Source organism: Musa acuminata, chromosome BXJ1-11, assembly GCF_036884655.1.
Source record: "Musa acuminata AAA Group cultivar baxijiao chromosome BXJ1-11, Cavendish_Baxijiao_AAA, whole genome shotgun sequence".
Lineage (NCBI taxonomy): Eukaryota > Viridiplantae > Streptophyta > Magnoliopsida > Zingiberales > Musaceae > Musa > Musa acuminata.
This window is the reverse complement of record NC_088337.1, coordinates 29,580,627-29,597,819: the sequence shown is the minus strand read 5'-3', so window position 1 is coordinate 29,597,819 and position 17,193 is coordinate 29,580,627. Positions and strand designations below refer to the sequence as shown.

At 46.0% G+C, this 17,193-nt stretch overlaps 4 protein-coding genes across 4 annotated transcripts; 3 read left to right on the top strand and 1 right to left on the bottom strand.

Annotated features, from left to right (window-relative positions):
* The first annotated feature begins 486 nt into the window (after positions 1–486).
* On the top strand, positions 487–1,237 carry LOC135597569 (uncharacterized). Its single transcript, XM_065090698.1, has one exon. It carries the CDS (start codon positions 611–613, stop codon positions 1,109–1,111), a length of 501 nt encoding a protein of 166 aa, XP_064946770.1. The 5' UTR covers positions 487–610; the 3' UTR covers positions 1,112–1,237.
* A 5,442-nt stretch (positions 1,238–6,679) lies between these two features.
* On the top strand, positions 6,680–9,246 carry LOC135597568 (uncharacterized). The gene is made up of 3 exons (XM_065090697.1): positions 6,680–6,915; positions 7,199–7,641; positions 7,928–9,246. Exons 1-3 carry the CDS (start codon positions 6,853–6,855, stop codon positions 9,111–9,113), a joined length of 1,692 nt encoding a protein of 563 aa, XP_064946769.1. The 5' UTR covers positions 6,680–6,852; the 3' UTR covers positions 9,114–9,246.
* A 1,826-nt stretch (positions 9,247–11,072) lies between these two features.
* On the top strand, positions 11,073–12,120 carry LOC103971971 (uncharacterized). The gene is made up of 4 exons (XM_009386141.3): positions 11,073–11,176; positions 11,256–11,311; positions 11,401–11,626; positions 11,720–12,120. The coding sequence occupies exons 1-4, from the start codon at positions 11,098–11,100 to the stop codon at positions 11,869–11,871; spliced, it is 513 nt and encodes a 170-aa protein (XP_009384416.2). The 5' UTR covers positions 11,073–11,097; the 3' UTR covers positions 11,872–12,120.
* Positions 12,121–12,304: 184 nt separating this feature from the next.
* LOC103971970 (protein DEHYDRATION-INDUCED 19 homolog 2) lies at positions 12,305–16,734 on the bottom strand. The gene is made up of 5 exons (XM_009386140.3): positions 16,471–16,734; positions 16,237–16,382; positions 14,677–14,754; positions 14,247–14,515; positions 12,305–12,800 (listed from the first exon to the last, which is right to left on the bottom strand). The coding sequence occupies exons 1-5, from the start codon at positions 16,583–16,585 to the stop codon at positions 12,698–12,700; spliced, it is 711 nt and encodes a 236-aa protein (XP_009384415.2). The 5' UTR covers positions 16,586–16,734; the 3' UTR covers positions 12,305–12,697.
* Positions 16,735–17,193: the final 459 nt, after the last annotated feature.

Here is a 17,193-nt window from a genome sequence, read left to right as displayed (position 1 = left end):
TCCCTTTCCTGTCGACTACTCTAGCGTTATCGGACCCCGTCTTCACTCTCAGGCAATGGGGGCCCCACGTGAGGAGTAGATGGGTACGAGTTGCTGTTTTTGGGCCCTTGTTGGGATAGTGACGTAGCAGTAGACGTAGTAGTTGGATCCAACTGGCCGCTTAATGGTCCTGGCCGACAAATGTTTGTTCCACTAACGGGTCTGTCCAAATGGGTCGATCCGAATCTGTGTCATGACGATCCACGCGCTCTCCGACTGACGACGAACGCTTCCCACACGGCGCGTCCAAAGAATCTGGGAATCCTCACGGGTACGAATCTCTAAGCGATTCAACGGTTGTGATCATCAGCACAAGCGTAATGGCCCGGTCCACTCCACGGTCAACCCGCTTTGTCGACTCCCTTCCTTCCTCTTTCTTCTCCCCCTTCCCTGGTTTAATCCAATATCCATGCTTCTCTCTATATATATCTCCCTCTCTCTCTCCCCCTCGATCCCTATCCCATACTCCAAGAAGAGAAAAGATACCTACCTCGCACACCGAAAAGCTCGTGCTCCTGCTGCTACTACTGCGTGTATTTAGAGAGAGAGAGAGCTGCAGCGTTGGAAAGCTATGGGAAACGGAGCATCGTGCGTGCCGCGGATCAGGAGGGCGGAGGCGGGGACGGCAAAGGTCGTGGGCCCCGACGGCGTCCTGCGCCGCATCGAGGCCCCCGCAGGCGCTGCCGAGATCATGATGGAGTACCCCGGCCACGTGGTGGCGCGCGCCGAGGAGGTGGCGAGGACCCGGCGCGTCGCCGGGATGCGGGCCGACGAGGAGCTGCTGGCCGGGGGCGCGTACCTGCTGCTGCCGATGGACCGGGTCGGGTGCCGGCTCTCCGATGGTCAGATAGAGGTCCTGCTCGACGTCGTCCGCGGCCGGCGGCGGCGGAGGGGGAGGAAGGAGGGGAGTTGCGGGGGCGGTGGGCGGGTGTTCCCGGAGGTAGCCGGTGGAGAGGAGGGGAAAACGGCCGTCTTGGGAGGGGAGGTGACCGGTTTTTCCGGTAAACGGGTTGGTGGATGCCGGCAGTGGAGACCGGCACTCGACACCATCCACGAATCCAAGTCCAACTAAATCTAGTTTAGATTCTTTATTTTTATTTTTCTTTTAGGATTATTAATTCTTTTTTTCCCCTTATGTTGTTCTGTCACGTGAAAAGCACGTGCAACCCTTGCAAGTACAAACATGGAGTTTTACTTCTATCTCCTCCCAAAAAAAAAAAGAAAAAACTTTTCTTTGTGCATAAATAAAGTATCTTAATTCACTTAAATTAGGTATTTCTAATTAATTTAAGATTATAAATTCTAAAAGAGATGGAATATCTATCCTATAATAAACAATGGAAGTTGAAGCAAATAAATGTTTTCAAGGTATATCTAAGATAAAACATTTAAAGATATTATAATTATTTTATTCTTACACAAATATTTTACATTAGTTGGTGATGTTATAATATGAAGTGATGTCCAAAATGATAGGAACTCATAGCTGAGATAGCCTTCTTAATCTGTGTGTCTGTGTAAACTGATGCACACACACATACACAGCTGAGATCTGTAACTTGAGCACTGCCTCCTTCTTCATATCCAAACTAAGGAAGCTTCAAACTGCTATTGAAGCTACAAAACCATTTGTTGAAGAAGACCCAAAGGTTTCTTCCTGTTCTTGGGATACTGAACTGATCGTGTTACTTCAAATCCAATAATAGACATGAAAATTTTCATTCTTATGGATATAAGAATGGAACTATAAAAACTGGAGATACATCATCCACCATTTGACATGGTCAGGAAAGAAGGAACAGTGAGTGCAATCAGAAAACAGCATACATGGGTGTTCATATATGATACTTTGGAACTCAATAGACAAATCATGCTTTATTCAAAGAGGTTGAAACATAAAACATATACATACAATCATGAAGGATGAGTAGAAGTTCTCATACTGAAAACCTGAGATAAAAGGTTTCCTTAAGGCTCTAAGAAAATATATGATTATTAAGATATTCATCTGTATGATGATTTGTTTCTTTCTTAATGTGTCGGTCGATTTGCTACTGAAAACCAGTCAAGCTTGTTAAAAATTTCATATAGAAAGAAGCCAATGTAAAGGAAATATAAATATAAATGAATCAAGAAAGATGGAGAACACAGCAAATTTTGAACCTCATTCTAGAACACTATATGAGAGAAAGCTGAATCCTAGATGTGGGCAAAACAGACTGCATATTGTTCAGAGAGACCAAATCAGATTTGTAAGAGAATTTAGCTGCTTTTGGATTGATTCACTGATTTCTTTGTTCCTTGATGAATCTGTAGGACAACCACATCCGATAAATGATTCAGAAGCAAGATTCAAATCATTTCTGGAATCGCCTTATTTGCTGCACTGTCAGAAGTCCCATTTCATGTGCCACAAATCTCATGTATCTCTGTTGTCCACAGTGATGTACCATTTTTACCACATCGCAGACAATTCCACGGAACTATAGAGGATGATGATAGCTACCATTGGGACAGTGAGAATTTTACTTGGAGTAACTAAGAGTAGCATGTTTGAAGGGGTAATAAGAAGTTTAATGCATGGATTGGTGCATGCTTCCGGTGGCCCTTTAAATGCCTGCATGTAAGTGGACATTTGGCTCTGGAGAAGTGAGGTTACGAAAAGTTCAATCTCTTTCTTGTGTGTGAGAGAGAGAGAGAGAGAGAAAGAGAAAGAAAAACAGCTACCATTCCAACTCCAAACATCTGCACAAGCTAGCATGTGATATGAAGGTGAGGGATGCCCACTGTCACAACCCTCACAGTCACAATCCTGAGCGATACATGGCCTTCTCCCTGAGCAGTCAGCACAGCAAGTGCATAGGACTCTCAAGAGTCGCCTCAACTCTTAGCCAGCAAAATAGATGAGTTGCCAAAACCCTTATTCGAAGTGTGGGTTCATGTGTCATGTAACCTGGCCTCAGGGCAGGGAGGCCCCTCTTGTGTTAAGGCACTTGATGGAGCACCTTGCTTGGTACACTCAACTGGAAGGTGGCAGTACTATCAGTGTCCCCCTTCTGCTTCCAAAGCCAATCCTCCCTCACATCCCTCATCTTTGTGTTTCCTGTTAGCTGCTTTCCCCTTCTCATCTATTATTGAGAGAGAGAGAGAGAGAGAGAGAGAGAGAGTGAGAGAGAGAGAGAGATGACCCACCACGATGGTGGGGGTGTAAATTGAGCTGGAAAGGTGGCATGCCGCAAGGTCACACAAGCGACAGTGCTACTGAGAGTTCACTTTTGGCTCTTCCTAGCCTTTGGCATCAATCAGTTTCGGCAACCAATCTTTGTTTCATCAACATCGCCATATCCAACATGATTTCAGATGACTTGCCAGGTTTTGTACAGCTCGCTGGAGCTGAATCCCTCGCACTTGAACGAATGTAGAGTTCTCGTAAGAACCAGGATTTGTTCGCCGTCGAATACATACTCTGAGAGCTTCATAAAAGCTAGACGATAGAGCTTATCTACAAGTGGACACAAATAATTAAGTGATCCCAACACCATTGCTCACTGGGGGACTCCTTTGTCACTCAAAGGTCACACGACAAACCCTAGCAGGAACCGCAGCCGTAAGTAGCAGATGACCCCTCCACGGCTGCTACTAGTCAAACAAGCATACAACTCTCACATGACTACGGGCCACAAAGTCCTCGAAGGCAAGTAGCTGTTGCAGCAGCATTGTGATGAGGAAGACGCCTTGTTTCCCATTGTGTTTCCATGAAAACATGGAAGTCCATGTGACCTAACAAGAAATGGCAGCCGACCTGCTTGAATCAAGCCATGCAAGACGCATCCTTCGCTGGTTTAATGATTGAGGACGCGTGTCGACGAAGAGTGTCAATCCAACAGAGTGATTCCTCGGAGAGTTACCGATTCACATCTGAGATCATAGTGATTTCTACTTCTTTTGCAATAAATGCATTCTCCTACTAAGGAGGATTCCTTCTCTCAGTCTCTCAGCACCAACTCAGCAGTTGCTAAAGCACAAGCTTATAATGTATCTACAGTGAACTAAGTTTAGGGAGAATCTTCCAAGGGTTGTAGCACTTGTAGTGTTACCATCTTCTTTCTTTCCAGTCTAAGAACTAGAGCTTCATGTTTTGTTTCACATGGTCAAGATTTTAGGCAATGGCAGCTCACAGATTTAGGAGAAGAAAGATGTTTGGGTGGTCACATGTGACTTGTCTCGCATTACTAGAAATGGATTTGTGAACATGTAACATGTGAGATTTCATGGCTCAATAGATAGCTCAGAGGTTTCTTCTTTTTCTTCTGGAATAGATGGTCTCATCGTGTACTCATTTGGAGCACAGATTGATTCACAGTGATGGCCACCATAAGGTTTTCACCTCTGTTGATTTCAAGTGCATCATCTCATCCTCTAAGCACTCCTAAAAACAGGCATCTTCACACACATGATTGGAACATCCATTGATGTATCTTCCTTTGTTTGACAGCTGAATCCAACTAGGATTTAGCTTTATCCTATTTTGATCTCTATCCATAAGTTTTCAGTCTCTCATGCAAATCTATGTAGCTAAATACATCTTAGTAATCCTCCAAAATGACTACTCTGTAGGCTGCTCTTTTAAGTGGCCTAACTGCTGAATATTCCCTAAAGTTCTTCAGCCCCACATCTATGATTGGAGCTGCCATTGATTGTATGACAGTTGAATCCAGTTAAGATTCGGCTCCATCTGCAAGCATCACAACCTGCAGCTTTCAGTGCCTCACCAGACTCACTTGCCATAATAATGGAGCGTTAGCTGATGAAGTGTAGTTGCATTAGAATGTTGTATAATCTTGTGGACAACTCTGATAAGGACAATTATGGTTCTATAATTGCGGTATTTATATTCCATCCTAATGGTTTTGTTACTTACTAATGCATCACAACACATAAGCTTCCTGACAACATGAACTACATTTTGGATGCAGAACGAAATAATTGGAGCTCTCTAATAAGCTAATTCGTGTGAGAAGAATGGGATGGTCCAACCTTAATTAAGAATGGCCTGAGAACAGTGCTGCCTTCTGTGCCAGCTTGGTGGTGGACTAGTCTGAAGTTGAATGCCACGTGGCCAGGAGCAAGATCACCTGGATGCATTGAGTTGATGGGGGGGGGGGGCCAGCAGGGCCTCGTCGTGAAGGACGGGGTTCACGAGAGAGCGGCTGACCGACGAGCAGCCGCCACGTCGGTCCATCCCGTGAACGCTGTTCGACGACGCGCAGGCACACCAGATCGTCGGAGCCGTCGCCGCCCCAACTCCCCATCCCTTTCGTGGTGGAAGTTGGAGGACGGCCACCACAACTATGAGGCCTCCTCCGATAGCACAATAGGAATAGCAGTACACCGCTTCTAGCCAATCACGAGCCCCCAAGTCTCTAACCAGGACGCGTTGGCCAATCCAACAGCCATAGGATACGGAGGGCCCCACCGCTGGCATATCAATCCCTGAAAGAAGATTAGGTGGAGGCTTTTTTTGCAGCAGTATGATCTGCAGAGTGACTTATTGTCGTGGTAAACAACCCGTAGCCGTGGCCTCGGGGCCGACGTGGCTCGGTTCGGGTCTGGATGACGGGGAATCTTCCCGTGATGGGTTTCGAGTCCGTTGAGGTGGTCGCACACTGTGTCCGATCGGGACGCGATCGCCTTTTCCTCCGGGCAGGAACTCCTCACCTGCGCGTCCAGCGGAGACCTTCGGCTTTGCTCCTGCACAAAGGTTAGATCGGGAAGCTCGACCCGACCCCTCCGACAATCGAGTCAGAAGATAGTGGAGGGGATTTCAGAAGAAGAGTTTTTTCTCCTCCGCCAGGGACCCTTTTCCTGTTCGGAAGTTAGGACTTTTATAAGGAAGCTTACTGAAGTTAGGACTTTTAGGACTTTTATAAAGAACCAAGCCTGAGTAGGCGCTAATGCGTCTCGACCGATGTTTCGGTCCATTTGACCGGGTACTGTCGCGTCGATCGAGGCGTGAGGCGTCGGTTGACACCAGCCGAGTCTTATCATAATTACTATCCTCGTCACTTATGTATAAAAATTAACATTTGCTATACAAATTAATATATATATACATATATATATATATATATATATATGTACAAATAATAAAAAAATAGATGGCAGGAATCTTGTGGACTAAGCCATGTTCCAAAATACGCTCCTCCAAGAACATTATTCTATGCAAAAAAAATATTGTACATCAAGTTAGTATTTTACGTATACCGTCGTCGCCATTTGCTGAGCCAAGTAGGCCCCATCTCTTCAACCCAAAATAGGCTGCGGCTCGAGTTACTCTTGAATTTATCCCTTCATCACGGCCAATCGCGGATGATCAACAGAACCAACGGCCACGATCAGTGCTTTTCTTGGTAGTTATGGGTATTAATTGCGGATAGAGACGGGTTTGGGAGATCTGGTCACCGCTTTTGGCCAGATCTCCTTTTAAACCCGTGAGATGGTGTGGTTACCGTGAGTGAGCATAATCACTCTCCTTTTGCGTTTTTCCTATTCTTTTTGCTGCTCCTGCACTGTGGTATAGAAGGGAGGCATCTTTGCCAGCGAGGAAGTTGAAGGATCGAAGCTTTCTCTGAAAGGGAAAGGAGGGTCGAGAGGCAGTCAAAGCTGCGATCTTTTTCCCCTCTCCCTCACCCTTCATCGGGTTTAAATGGGCGGTCGTTGCATCTGATCTCGTCCTTAATAAGCCTCCCCGGCTCAGACCAGGGAAAGCTGAGATCTTTGAGGTGGGAGAGGAGGGAGGAAGGTGATGCTGCAATGGCCGCGGGCTCACCTACTCTGACTGCGGAGAAGAAGCGCTGGTGGCTGAGTAACAAGAAGGTGAGTGCTGTGCCGCAGTATGGTGTTTATTTAGCTCTCGTTTTGGGTTCCGAGTGCTCTTTCTACGCCGAGCAATGAACCGGGTGGTGCTGCAATGGCAGCGAGCATCCTCCTCTGTTTCATTTGGCTTGAGCTTTAGCCTTTCTCTGCTATTCTCTGCCAATTTTCCCATGAAGTAGAATAGATCAACTCAGAGACTTGTTTTCCTTCTCTGTGCTTTGAGTTCGAGAGGAACCCCATGCAACAAAATCTAATCTTCGTCGTCTTTGCCGCGACTCCTTAGGTGGTCGATAAGTACCTCCGAGAAGCCCGTGTGCTCATATCGACGCAAGAGCAGTCCAATGTGTCCGCGGCAGTGCACCTCCTCGACGCCGCCCTCGCCATCTCCCCGCGCCACGAGGCCGCGCTCGAGCTCAGGGCCCGTTCCCTCCTCTTCCTCCGCCGCTTCCGCGAGGTGGCCGACATGCTCCAGGATTACATCCCGAGCTTCAAGGTAGGCAGCGGCGGCGGTGGGGATGACGACTCGTCCTCCTCGCTCGGTGGCGCCGGCGACCACTCCTCCGTCGCCTCCTCCGCGCCGATCAGCCGCGAGCGCGTTAAACTGCTCTCCCCCGCCCGCGAGAGGTCCGACGGCGACCGCTCCTTCCGGTGCTTCTCCGTCTCCGAACTCAAGCGCCGGCTCGTGGCCGGCCTCTCCAAGAGCTCCGACAGGGAAGGCCAGTGGAGGTACGTTTACGACTCGATTAGGCTTTTAATTAGGGGTATTTTGACCCTTTTCTCCTCTAATAAAAACAAAACCAGCCGCAAATTGGAGAAATTTGAGGCTAATCTGGTAATTTCATGCTCCCCATTAGAAACCGTCTTCGTCCCCACCGGCATGCAAACTTTGGCTGTCGTCCGGTTTAATCAAATTGAACCGGTCAATTAAACTGAACCGTGGGCTTCTCTACATCGGTTTTCTGTAATGGTCACCGCTGCTTGTGCTCACCGCTCGCGCGATGCTGGCTCTCAGGTATTTGGTGCTCGGTCAAGCTTGTTGCCACCTCGGGATGATGGAGGACGCCATGGTACTCCTCCAAATCGGCCGGCGCCTCGCCTCAGCCGCCTTCCGCCGCGAGTCCGTTTGCTGGTCGGACGATAGCTTCACCTCCATCGCCGGTGAGGAGGACGGCACGGCTGCCCCGCTGCCGTCGGTGTCGGAGACCGCCTCCCAGCTCCTCTCTCACATCAAGCTCGTCCTGCGCCGCCGAGCCGCCGCGATGGCCGCACTTGACGCCGGGCTCCCGGCTGAGGCCGTTCGCCATTTCTCCAAGGTCCTCGACAGCCGCCGCGGCCTTCCCGGCAACTTCGCCGCCGGCTGCCTCATCGGCCGCGCCGCCGCTTACCGCGCCACCGGCCGCCTCGCGGATGCCATCGCCGACTGCAACCGCGCCCTCGCCCTCTACCCGTCCTTTATCGCCGCCCTCCGTTCCCGTGCCGACCTCTTCGAGGCGGTTCGCGCCCTCGCGGACTGCCTCCATGACCTTGAGCACTTGAAGCTCCTCTACGATGCCATCCTCCGTGACCGCAAGCTCCCCGGCCCGCCATGGCGGCCCCATCGTGACGTCCGGTACCGCGACATTCCCGCCAACCTCCGGGCGCTCACTGCGCGGATCCAGCAGCTACGCGGCCGCATCGCGGGCGGCGAGGGGAACGACGTGGACTACTACGCGCTGATCGGTGTTCGACGCGGGTGCTCGCGGAAGGAGTTGGAGCGCGCGCACCTGTTGTTGACGCTGAAGCATAAGCCGGAGAAGGCGGTGGGTTTCGTGGACCGATTGGAGTTCTTAGACGACCACCGGGATCTCGACGCAATCCGGGATCAGGCGAGGATGTCCGCGTCGATCCTGCACAGGATGTTGCAGAAGGGGTACGCTAACATCATGGTGGCGGTGATGGACGAGGAAGCGGCAGTGAAGCAGAGAGCAAAGGAGGCGGCGGCCGCCACAGCCGCCGCAGCAGCAATTCAAGTCGCAGCAGCGAAGACGGCAGACAAGCCCAGAGCTGATAGGAATGCAGGAGGGAAGGAATGCTGCAAAGGGACAGAGAAGGCGGCAGCCGCAGTGTTCCAAGGGGTGTTCTGCCGTGACATGGCAGTGGTTGGCAGCATGCTGTCGCACAGGGCAATCCCGGTGAAGTATGAGGCGTTGAGTTGCTGATGAATGGGAAATGGGGATTCGAACTCGCTGTCTATTAGTATCACTGTACAGTTTGCACAAACTTAATCTTGAACGCTATATCACTGCCTCCTTCCATTAATTTGGTTGCCAGCAATCCTTATTGCTCTTTTCAGATTCAAATGTGAAACTATATGGTCTAAGAAAAGGAAGTCAAGAGGGGTATCATCTTCCAGTGAACGTAGTTTCCATGCAGCTTACGTTTGAGAGTCAGCTTAATGAGAGCGATCGCTCAACTCACTGGCACACAAAACCCAACACAGAAGTCGAGCTGTAGTCCTCCAAACACTGCTGCACTGCCAAACTATCCCATCCTTTCGCCACTGCAACCTTTTGTTTCTTCACCACAGTGCATTGATGTGCGGCATTCATCCTTTGAGAGTCTTATCCATTCTCTCGCTCCCCAAACAACAGCACATGAGAGGGAGACTCGTCTTTACGTGTCATCCCCATTTTTATTGGCTTGCTTGCGGAGAGGAGATATGTCATGGTGTTCCACGCTCCTCTTTCAGGTTAAACAATTCAACTTCACAGGCGTCAATCCAACCTGAACGGAGCAAACTTCGTGTTGTTTCCAAACCTGATCGAGACAGTGCGACAGGCAATTCTACAGTGGGAGGAGAGGACTTGATGTGGCAACCATCTTACGCAGAGCTCTAACGAGGCTGACAAATCTGCCATTTGATGAACTCATTAAAGATCAGCTTCGAGTTCGCAACTTGCAGTTTCTCTCCCTTCATTCTGCACAGCTCAAGAATATATGACTGCTTTACAGGTTGCAGTGGTTTGGTATCTGACTTGTGGTATACGAACAGCAAAGTAATGAACCTCAAAATAAGAGAAGATGATTTGTTTAACAGCATGACATTCTTATATACATAAACCTCTCTGTGCATCTAATCGAGGACATTAAACAACATGTCTCTCCATCACTCCAATCTCCCTTGTCAGGAAGAAGAAACAGTACAATATGTTCATCCAATCTTATTTACTGTGCGTAGCTTTGAAACTTGTTCTTTTCTTGAAGATAAGAATCGAAGTGTGAATGAATCGACCGAGTCGTAGATCTGATAAAGTGAGGTGATGATTAGAGGTGCTTCGCTAAGACCCATATGGTGTTGGAATCAGAGGGGGGAGAAGAACACTACAAAGGAGTGATGATGACGACGCCCTGTCACGTGATGCACGGACGTGATGACTGGTGATGGCAGGCATGTGGAAAGGAGGAGTAAAGGGCGTAGTTTAAAGTGGCATGATGGGCGGCACGTGCGGAGAGGTCAGAGGCCACATGGCCCATCGCACGCTTTCGAAGCGAGGAGGAGTACATCGCACGTGTGAGACAGAGTAAAAGAAAGGGATCCAAATTTGGGGAGAAATTGAAGGTGGATTCATGCTTGAGGGTGAGACAACAAATCTAATATTTGGATCCTAAGCAATCAATTGGTGTAAATTATTCTCATTATACAATTCCACACCAATTTGATTAAAGAAATGGAAAAGATATGATCGTGAAGGTGTCAAATTAACCATGTAATGGTGGGAGGAATTTGGAAGTCTTGTGAAGCAACATGTATCTTAATTATCACTTCATTGCTCCTCTCAATCCCATGTTTGACAAGGGAAGAAGAAACTGAGAATAGCAAGCAAAGGATGGCAACATAAGTTACCCTTATTTCCCACCAAACCCTATTTGGCACTCAAAGATTTGCATGATTTGGAGCTCAGGAGGACCTAATGATCATCACCATCATGCTATCCCCAGCTTGCCAATGTAAGCATAACTTGCAGAAACTTGTGGGGAAATGGTTTGGTTGGATCAGTAACCAAAGAACAAGGCAGCAAAAAAAGACTGTAAAATACTTCAACCAAATAGCTGCTGTTGGTTTGATCCAATCCTCCCTTTGCATGAGATCAGCTATAAGTCTGCTCACTGGTAATGATCTGAGATCCTCAAGGATCTGCTTCCATGGCTTCCGCTGCTCTCCTCGAGCCTTGGTGCCTTTTCTTGGCTCTGCTTTGCTTGTCTACTTCTTGCTGCAACTCAGGTGCATGCATGACTCTCTCTCTCTCTCTGTCGATTGTGTTGACTTGGTGGAAGAATTAATTACTTCTACCCTTTGGCAGAAGAAAGCAATGTGGGGACGGTAGGAATGGCGTTGCAATGCTTCGTTGATCATCACGTAAGTATGTGTCGTTCATGCATGCACCGTTTGAACGGAGATGAAGTGATCTCACATGAACTGAGATGATTTCTCGACGACATTTGAAGATCTACGTCGGCTGCCAAGAGTCGTACAGGCTGAACGGAGGAGGGAGGGTCGAAGTGCCCACGGGAGCGGCCGACGTGTTCTGCGAAGGGCCGTGCCTCCTGGAGACGAAGCTCGCGCTCGATTGCGTGGAGAGGGCGCTGCATGGCTTCGTATTCTTGAACGGTGCGTCGGTCATGGACGTCAGGTTCGCCCTCGACGTCGGCTGTGGCCACACCAGCAGAAGAGGTGAGAAAGGGGGTTGGATCGCGCCTCGTTTGCGTACGATCGGTCGTCGGTGTGAGCTATCGATGAGTTATCTTGTTCTTGATCTTGTCGCAGGGGACTTCAGCGTGATGAATCATGAAAGAGGTGATCCTGAGACGCGTGTTCCTGAGACGCGTGTTGATGATTACGATCAGGGAAGCAAGACGAGGATCCCAGTTTACTTGATGATACTGCTGACTTCTGTTCTACTTCTTCGGAGCATCTGATGCCGTCATTATCTTGGGAAAGAAGGTTCCGATGGCATGGCCATATGAACGATAATAAGTAATTTGGGGGCAAATGATATGATATTATATATATATATATAATGTATATTTTATTTTATAAATGGTAAAAGGTGATCTTTGACCTTAAATGGAAGGATTGTTGGACGACAATTTACATTAAATGGAACAGATGCTACTGTGAAAGAGAAAATTAGTATGCATCGACCATATCAAAATGATATGGATTCAACTACTGTAGTTTCTGATCTTATCCTGGCAAGTTTCAGACAGGCATATATAATTCCAGCCCATGAAAAGTAGGCAAAAGCTTACTTAGCATTCAGATGAATATGATCCCTCTAATTTCAAATTGATGGCAAAAGTTAGAGAAAAGAAAATCCATGAAATAAATGATCACAAAAAGATGCCGGCATTAGAAAAACATTTCTTTGAATCGATAGTAGTAGCAAGCTACATGCAGTAGTAAGAAATTAGATAAATATGCTGAAGTAGTCTTCCACTATGAATAGGCTCCATAGTGTGAGTGAACAATCACTCTGAAAAATATTTTATCTAAATAATCACTCCATATCGTAAAATCTGTCTATGCAGATATAATACTAACGTTAAGAACATAATACACTTTATGCTCCTCTCTCTCCCAATGATAACAATTTAAACGTACAGGTTTTATTTTTAAAACCCCGCCATAGATATCAGGCCCACAAGAAACAGCAAGAATGGTGCTGCCGCCTGAGCACGCTCGTCGTCGTCGTCGGTGTTCTTTAAACATTCGTGCTGCCGCCTGACAGAAAAAAATCATGCCTCATACTATGTCATCGAAGATGGTGGACAGAACAAGCCCCTGGACAAATTCACTCCTTCGAGCTCTCTCTTTCTGATCCTTGTCAGATAGAGACGGTTCGACCCTGGAGGCATGACACACAAGTTAGACCCGGTAAACCATTGCATAACAGATACACCATCTTCCATGCTTCATATGTCATTGAGTGATGCACACATACAGTAATTAAAGCCACTCAAAAGCACAATAGTGGATTGAAAAGCATCAAAAATCACCCAAATGAGTAGACGTTCAAGATGGATGGAAGATTAAGTTTAGAGCTACCAAAATTTCTGTTTGAGAATATCCCCACTATTTTTCTTGTTAAATCATATGTAATTGTTTTGAGCATTAGACAATCTTGAAAAATCCACATATTTCACTAGACATATATCAACGAGGACAAAATAATTGTAACTACAGAGGCTTTGACAGCTATTGTCCACTGTGTGATCGTTGTGTAAGACTTAAAAGATCTTGCAGAGTTGTAAAGGAATATTTCAGATATATTTGAGAGTCTATTTTCTACTCAATAAATAAGCCACGAACCAATCAATTTGAGGAAAAAATTGCATACTTTCTCTTAGGCGAAAACAATATTGAGCTATAACTTGCAATCTGTCGATAGCCTACATTTGTCCATCCTCTTCTTTATAGCACTCGTTACTCATGAGAAAGAGAGCTTTAATGTGTCATTTGAGTGTTTTCATACTTGTAAGATTTGTGAGTTTTTCTTGTAAAAGGTTTCCTATTGGGACCAAGAATAGCATGTTCCGCTTGATCTTGACATTGAAGAAGACATGGTTGTGCTGTTGTGCAGTTTTCTTGGTCTCACTTGGAGATGTAATGTGTCAAAGATTTGGTCTTGCCCATGAAAAAGACTGAATAGTAGACACCCATGAGGACCTCAAAGTGAAAAGGAAGAATAAAGTAGATGTATGTCACAGTTGTAAATGAACCACAATAAATCGTATTTGTACCCTATCACACACTCTTTCACTCCTCTAATTTTCAATGCAGCATTGGATTTGCAATCAAATTGATACTTTTGAATGCAACTTGGTTTTGATTGAATCCATAGTTCTCCAAATTGGATTAAATTTTCAAATTTATTGGATATCCTAATTCAAACTCCTAGGTTTACATGATCCTAGCAACAACATGAAGTCACCATGTCCCAATTAGTTGACTGTATGAATCTTTATTTCCATCGAGCTTTAGTCAAAATAAGATCTACATTTTCTTTTAATGTTTCTATGAAATTCTCTTATGTCTCCCTTCAGTCTCTTCTTGAACCAACAATATTAATTGATTCATTTTATCAAATCAGAGTATCCATAGATTGCTGCTACATGGTTTAAACTTTAAAGTCGTCATGCCATATTGCTCAAAAGGAAAACAAAGAAATAAAATGATTGAGGCAAAACAAGTAGGAATTGCAAAAATAACAAGGCGATGTGTAATGTTCCAACATCATATGAAGATCAGATATGCACCATGCAATGTGAAACTTAAAGAAAAAACATCATACCTTTCAACCACTTCTTTATCTGAACTCTTGCTGACAAGGCTTCCTTCATCAAAAGATTCTGGTTGTGCATCTTTTGATGGCTCATCCAAAGGCAACGTGTAAATTAGTGATGATATAAATGGATCAGGTGCCGCAGCAGGTGGAGGAGCCATGTAGGAAGATCCCCCTAAAAGAGCCTGCAGATTGCCTTCTCTCAGGTCTTTCCTCAACAAAGAAAGCATGGTATGGGATGCAGCTGATCCTCTGCGGTATTTCCTCCTACGTTGCATGTAATTTCTAATTAAGGAATTCAAGATTTAGGAAGTAAGCACCAATTTCAGCAGCAGACTAGAGAAATAGTATGCGTTTCAAAATTCCCAAAAATTTGCATAAGATTTTTAGCTCAAGCCTTTAACAACCATGAACATTCAGAAGAGAATAAAAAGGATATCTTGAAGAAGCTTCCATGCTGCGTTGTTAAGTGTCCAACCAAGTCAAGCCCAACACGAGCTGCACAAACAGGACATACCTGCAAAAGTAACACATCCAACCTTGAGCATAATAAGACATCAATCGATGTGTAAACAACAAATGCAACAATAACAAAAAGGGGAGGAAATTTCTGCCAACTAACTTCACTCACTATTCACATGAACTAAAAATTCAATAAAATACAGAAAATTATTGGCAGCTTAAAAGATAAAAAAACTATAACTCGTCATGAGCCACTAGTTCAAAGCTATAACAAATTCCTGGTACTTGATGAACAATGACTGCAAGACCATTTGCCAGTTTGAAAGGAGTTAAAATTTTACTCTTCTATTCCCAAAATGCTGTTTTCAGACTACATATAATATTAATCTCAATTTGTAAGAGTGCATGCAATTATGTCCTACATATCTATAATCACATGCAACATAACTATGCAATGAAATTAGTGCAACTACATATTTGGAGTCAAACAGTTTGAAATAGATCTGTAAACCATTCAGGAACATAGACAAACTAGATAATACAGTGGTGTCATCCATGTGAAAAGGCATTTTCAGGCATAAAAGTTTAAGAAAAAGGAAAAGAAAAAGTGCAAAACAAATAAATTCTCTTCAAAATTGAGGAAAGTCCTATTTTTTCCTCTGGGATCAAAATGCTACTAAGAAAGGTACCAGTCACTAAGTTCCCCTCCTAGGTGTAAAAAAATGGTGAGCCCAGTGCTCTAGCTAGTGTGGGGGTTTGTGAAGGAAAAATATATGCACTCTTACCCTTACAAAAAGGAAAGGTTGTTACCATGATCCGAACCCTAGTCACAAAGATTGGAGATGAGCAACTTTACCATCGTACCAACTACCAAGCTTACCTTCTTAATTCCCCTCCTTGAGAATAAAATCTTATGAGATCAACGCATCCATTGTTTTCTTAATTTCAACAGCAGCAAAAGAAGCAACATCTTGCTACGTAATCCAAAGACTTCTTCAGGCAACTATGCTTGATTTCAGATATAGATGTTTTAACCAATTTCAAACACAACAAAGAAGTATTGGATGTCCATTAAAAGCTTATGCCTGGAAAAGAAACTCAAATTCTCTATTAATGTTAAGAATAAGCACACTAAGTGTCCTATCCCATGGCCGCTCAGGTAATAAAAAAGACGTATATCAGCATGTAAGAAGACTAAAGACTGACAAATGAAAGAGAGAGAGAGAGAGAGAGAGAAAAAAAAAAGAAAGCTTTTTTGGTTAAACAAAATGCTCCAAATTCGATTAAAATCCAACACAACTTCCTATATCTTCAAAATAATATATTTGGACCAAAGAAATCAAATCTAATAAATGAAAAACAAGGGGAACACCTAAGAAGTTCAAATGATTACCGGGATCGACAATTCCAGATATAATCTAAGATTCTCATCTAAAAATATCTTCATACGGACATCACAGAAGGATAAGATGATTGAATTGTAATCAAATACAGCTTTATCATGTGTTACCCCATTTTTTATCAGAAAAGATCATACCCCATTCTTAGCCTCCACGGGGTGCTCATCATCGATGTGGCAGCAGAGCCCGACAATATCGAAGTCCTCAGAGCAGAAGGGGCAGGGAAACTCCGCGCGGGTGTCATCCTCGCCTCCGTCTAACTCCTCGAATCCAAGATACAGATCTACCGAACGAAACAACCAATCAGAAAATCCCACTCATGAATCAGGGCAGGGATCACAAGCCCCTTCCCCTGTCGAAAAACCCCCCACCTCTCAAGCCGCGAAGACTGGGATCCCGAGACGCGTCGGCGTATCGCGACTGCAGCGCGGATTGGTGGCGCTTCGACGCGGCCGCGGAGAATCGGCCCCACGCATCGGATTCCATGATCGATCGCTTCCAAAATTTCCTTGCCCCCGGGTATCTGATGCCGATTGCTCCACCGCGAACCCCAATCGAAGCCCCACCACACCGCGAAAAGGGTTGAGAGAGAGAGAGAGAGAGCGAGGGGGCGGGGGGAGGTTGAAGAAGGAGAGAAAGAGAGAGGGGGTGGAGATAAAAACGGCAAAGGCCACCGACTACGTTGGCTTAGCACTTCGAATCGCATTTCCGAAAACGGACTTCGCCTGCCATCGGAATAACGAAAACACCATTCCGAGAGACCTGTCACGAACGTGTACTTCCTTCGCGTACCCGTCTCTCCACCACCAGCGAACCCACAGGCGACAAGGAGTTGACCACCAGTGCGGGGCCCACCAACACCGGCCACTTCTCTTGCAGACGCGCGTGGGGACAAACGTGGCTAGGTTGGATGGTTCTGCCTCATCCGCGCGTACAGGTGCGAGCGCGTGTATCGCGTTGGGAGAACTGATGACGTGTCGAGTCCGGGCCCCACCAACGTGGGCCGCTCGGCTTGCAGAGGCGGGTGGCGACAAAGATGGGTAGGTTTGGATGGTTCTTCCTCACCCGTGCGCAGGTGCGACCGCGAGTATCGC

What these genes read in the sequence shown, in the direction of transcription:
- LOC135597569 (XM_065090698.1), top strand. Translation starts at nt 611, where the DNA reads ATGGGAAACGGAGCATCGTGCGTGCCGCGGATCAGGAGGGCGGAGGCG.
- LOC103971970 (XM_009386140.3), bottom strand. Translation starts at nt 16,585, where the DNA reads ATGGAATCCGATGCGTGGGGCCGATTCTCCGCGGCCGCGTCGAAGCGC. An exon ending in CAGTCTTCGCGGCTTGAGAG is followed by an intron (nt 16,383 to 16,470) that starts GTGGGGGGTTTT and finishes TTCGTTCGGTAG; the next exon opens with ATCTGTATCTTGGATTCGAG. An exon ending in CCGTGGAGGCTAAGAATGGG is followed by an intron (nt 14,755 to 16,236) that starts GTATGATCTTTT and finishes TTACTTTTGCAG; the next exon opens with GTATGTCCTGTTTGTGCAGC.
- LOC103971971 (XM_009386141.3), top strand. Translation starts at nt 11,098, where the DNA reads ATGGCTTCCGCTGCTCTCCTCGAGCCTTGGTGCCTTTTCTTGGCTCTG. An exon ending in TACTTCTTGCTGCAACTCAG is followed by an intron (nt 11,177 to 11,255) that starts GTGCATGCATGA and finishes ACCCTTTGGCAG; the next exon opens with AAGAAAGCAATGTGGGGACG. An exon ending in AATGCTTCGTTGATCATCAC is followed by an intron (nt 11,312 to 11,400) that starts GTAAGTATGTGT and finishes CGACATTTGAAG; the next exon opens with ATCTACGTCGGCTGCCAAGA.
- LOC135597568 (XM_065090697.1), top strand. Translation starts at nt 6,853, where the DNA reads ATGGCCGCGGGCTCACCTACTCTGACTGCGGAGAAGAAGCGCTGGTGG. An exon ending in GGTGGCTGAGTAACAAGAAG is followed by an intron (nt 6,916 to 7,198) that starts GTGAGTGCTGTG and finishes GCGACTCCTTAG; the next exon opens with GTGGTCGATAAGTACCTCCG. An exon ending in GACAGGGAAGGCCAGTGGAG is followed by an intron (nt 7,642 to 7,927) that starts GTACGTTTACGA and finishes GCTGGCTCTCAG; the next exon opens with GTATTTGGTGCTCGGTCAAG.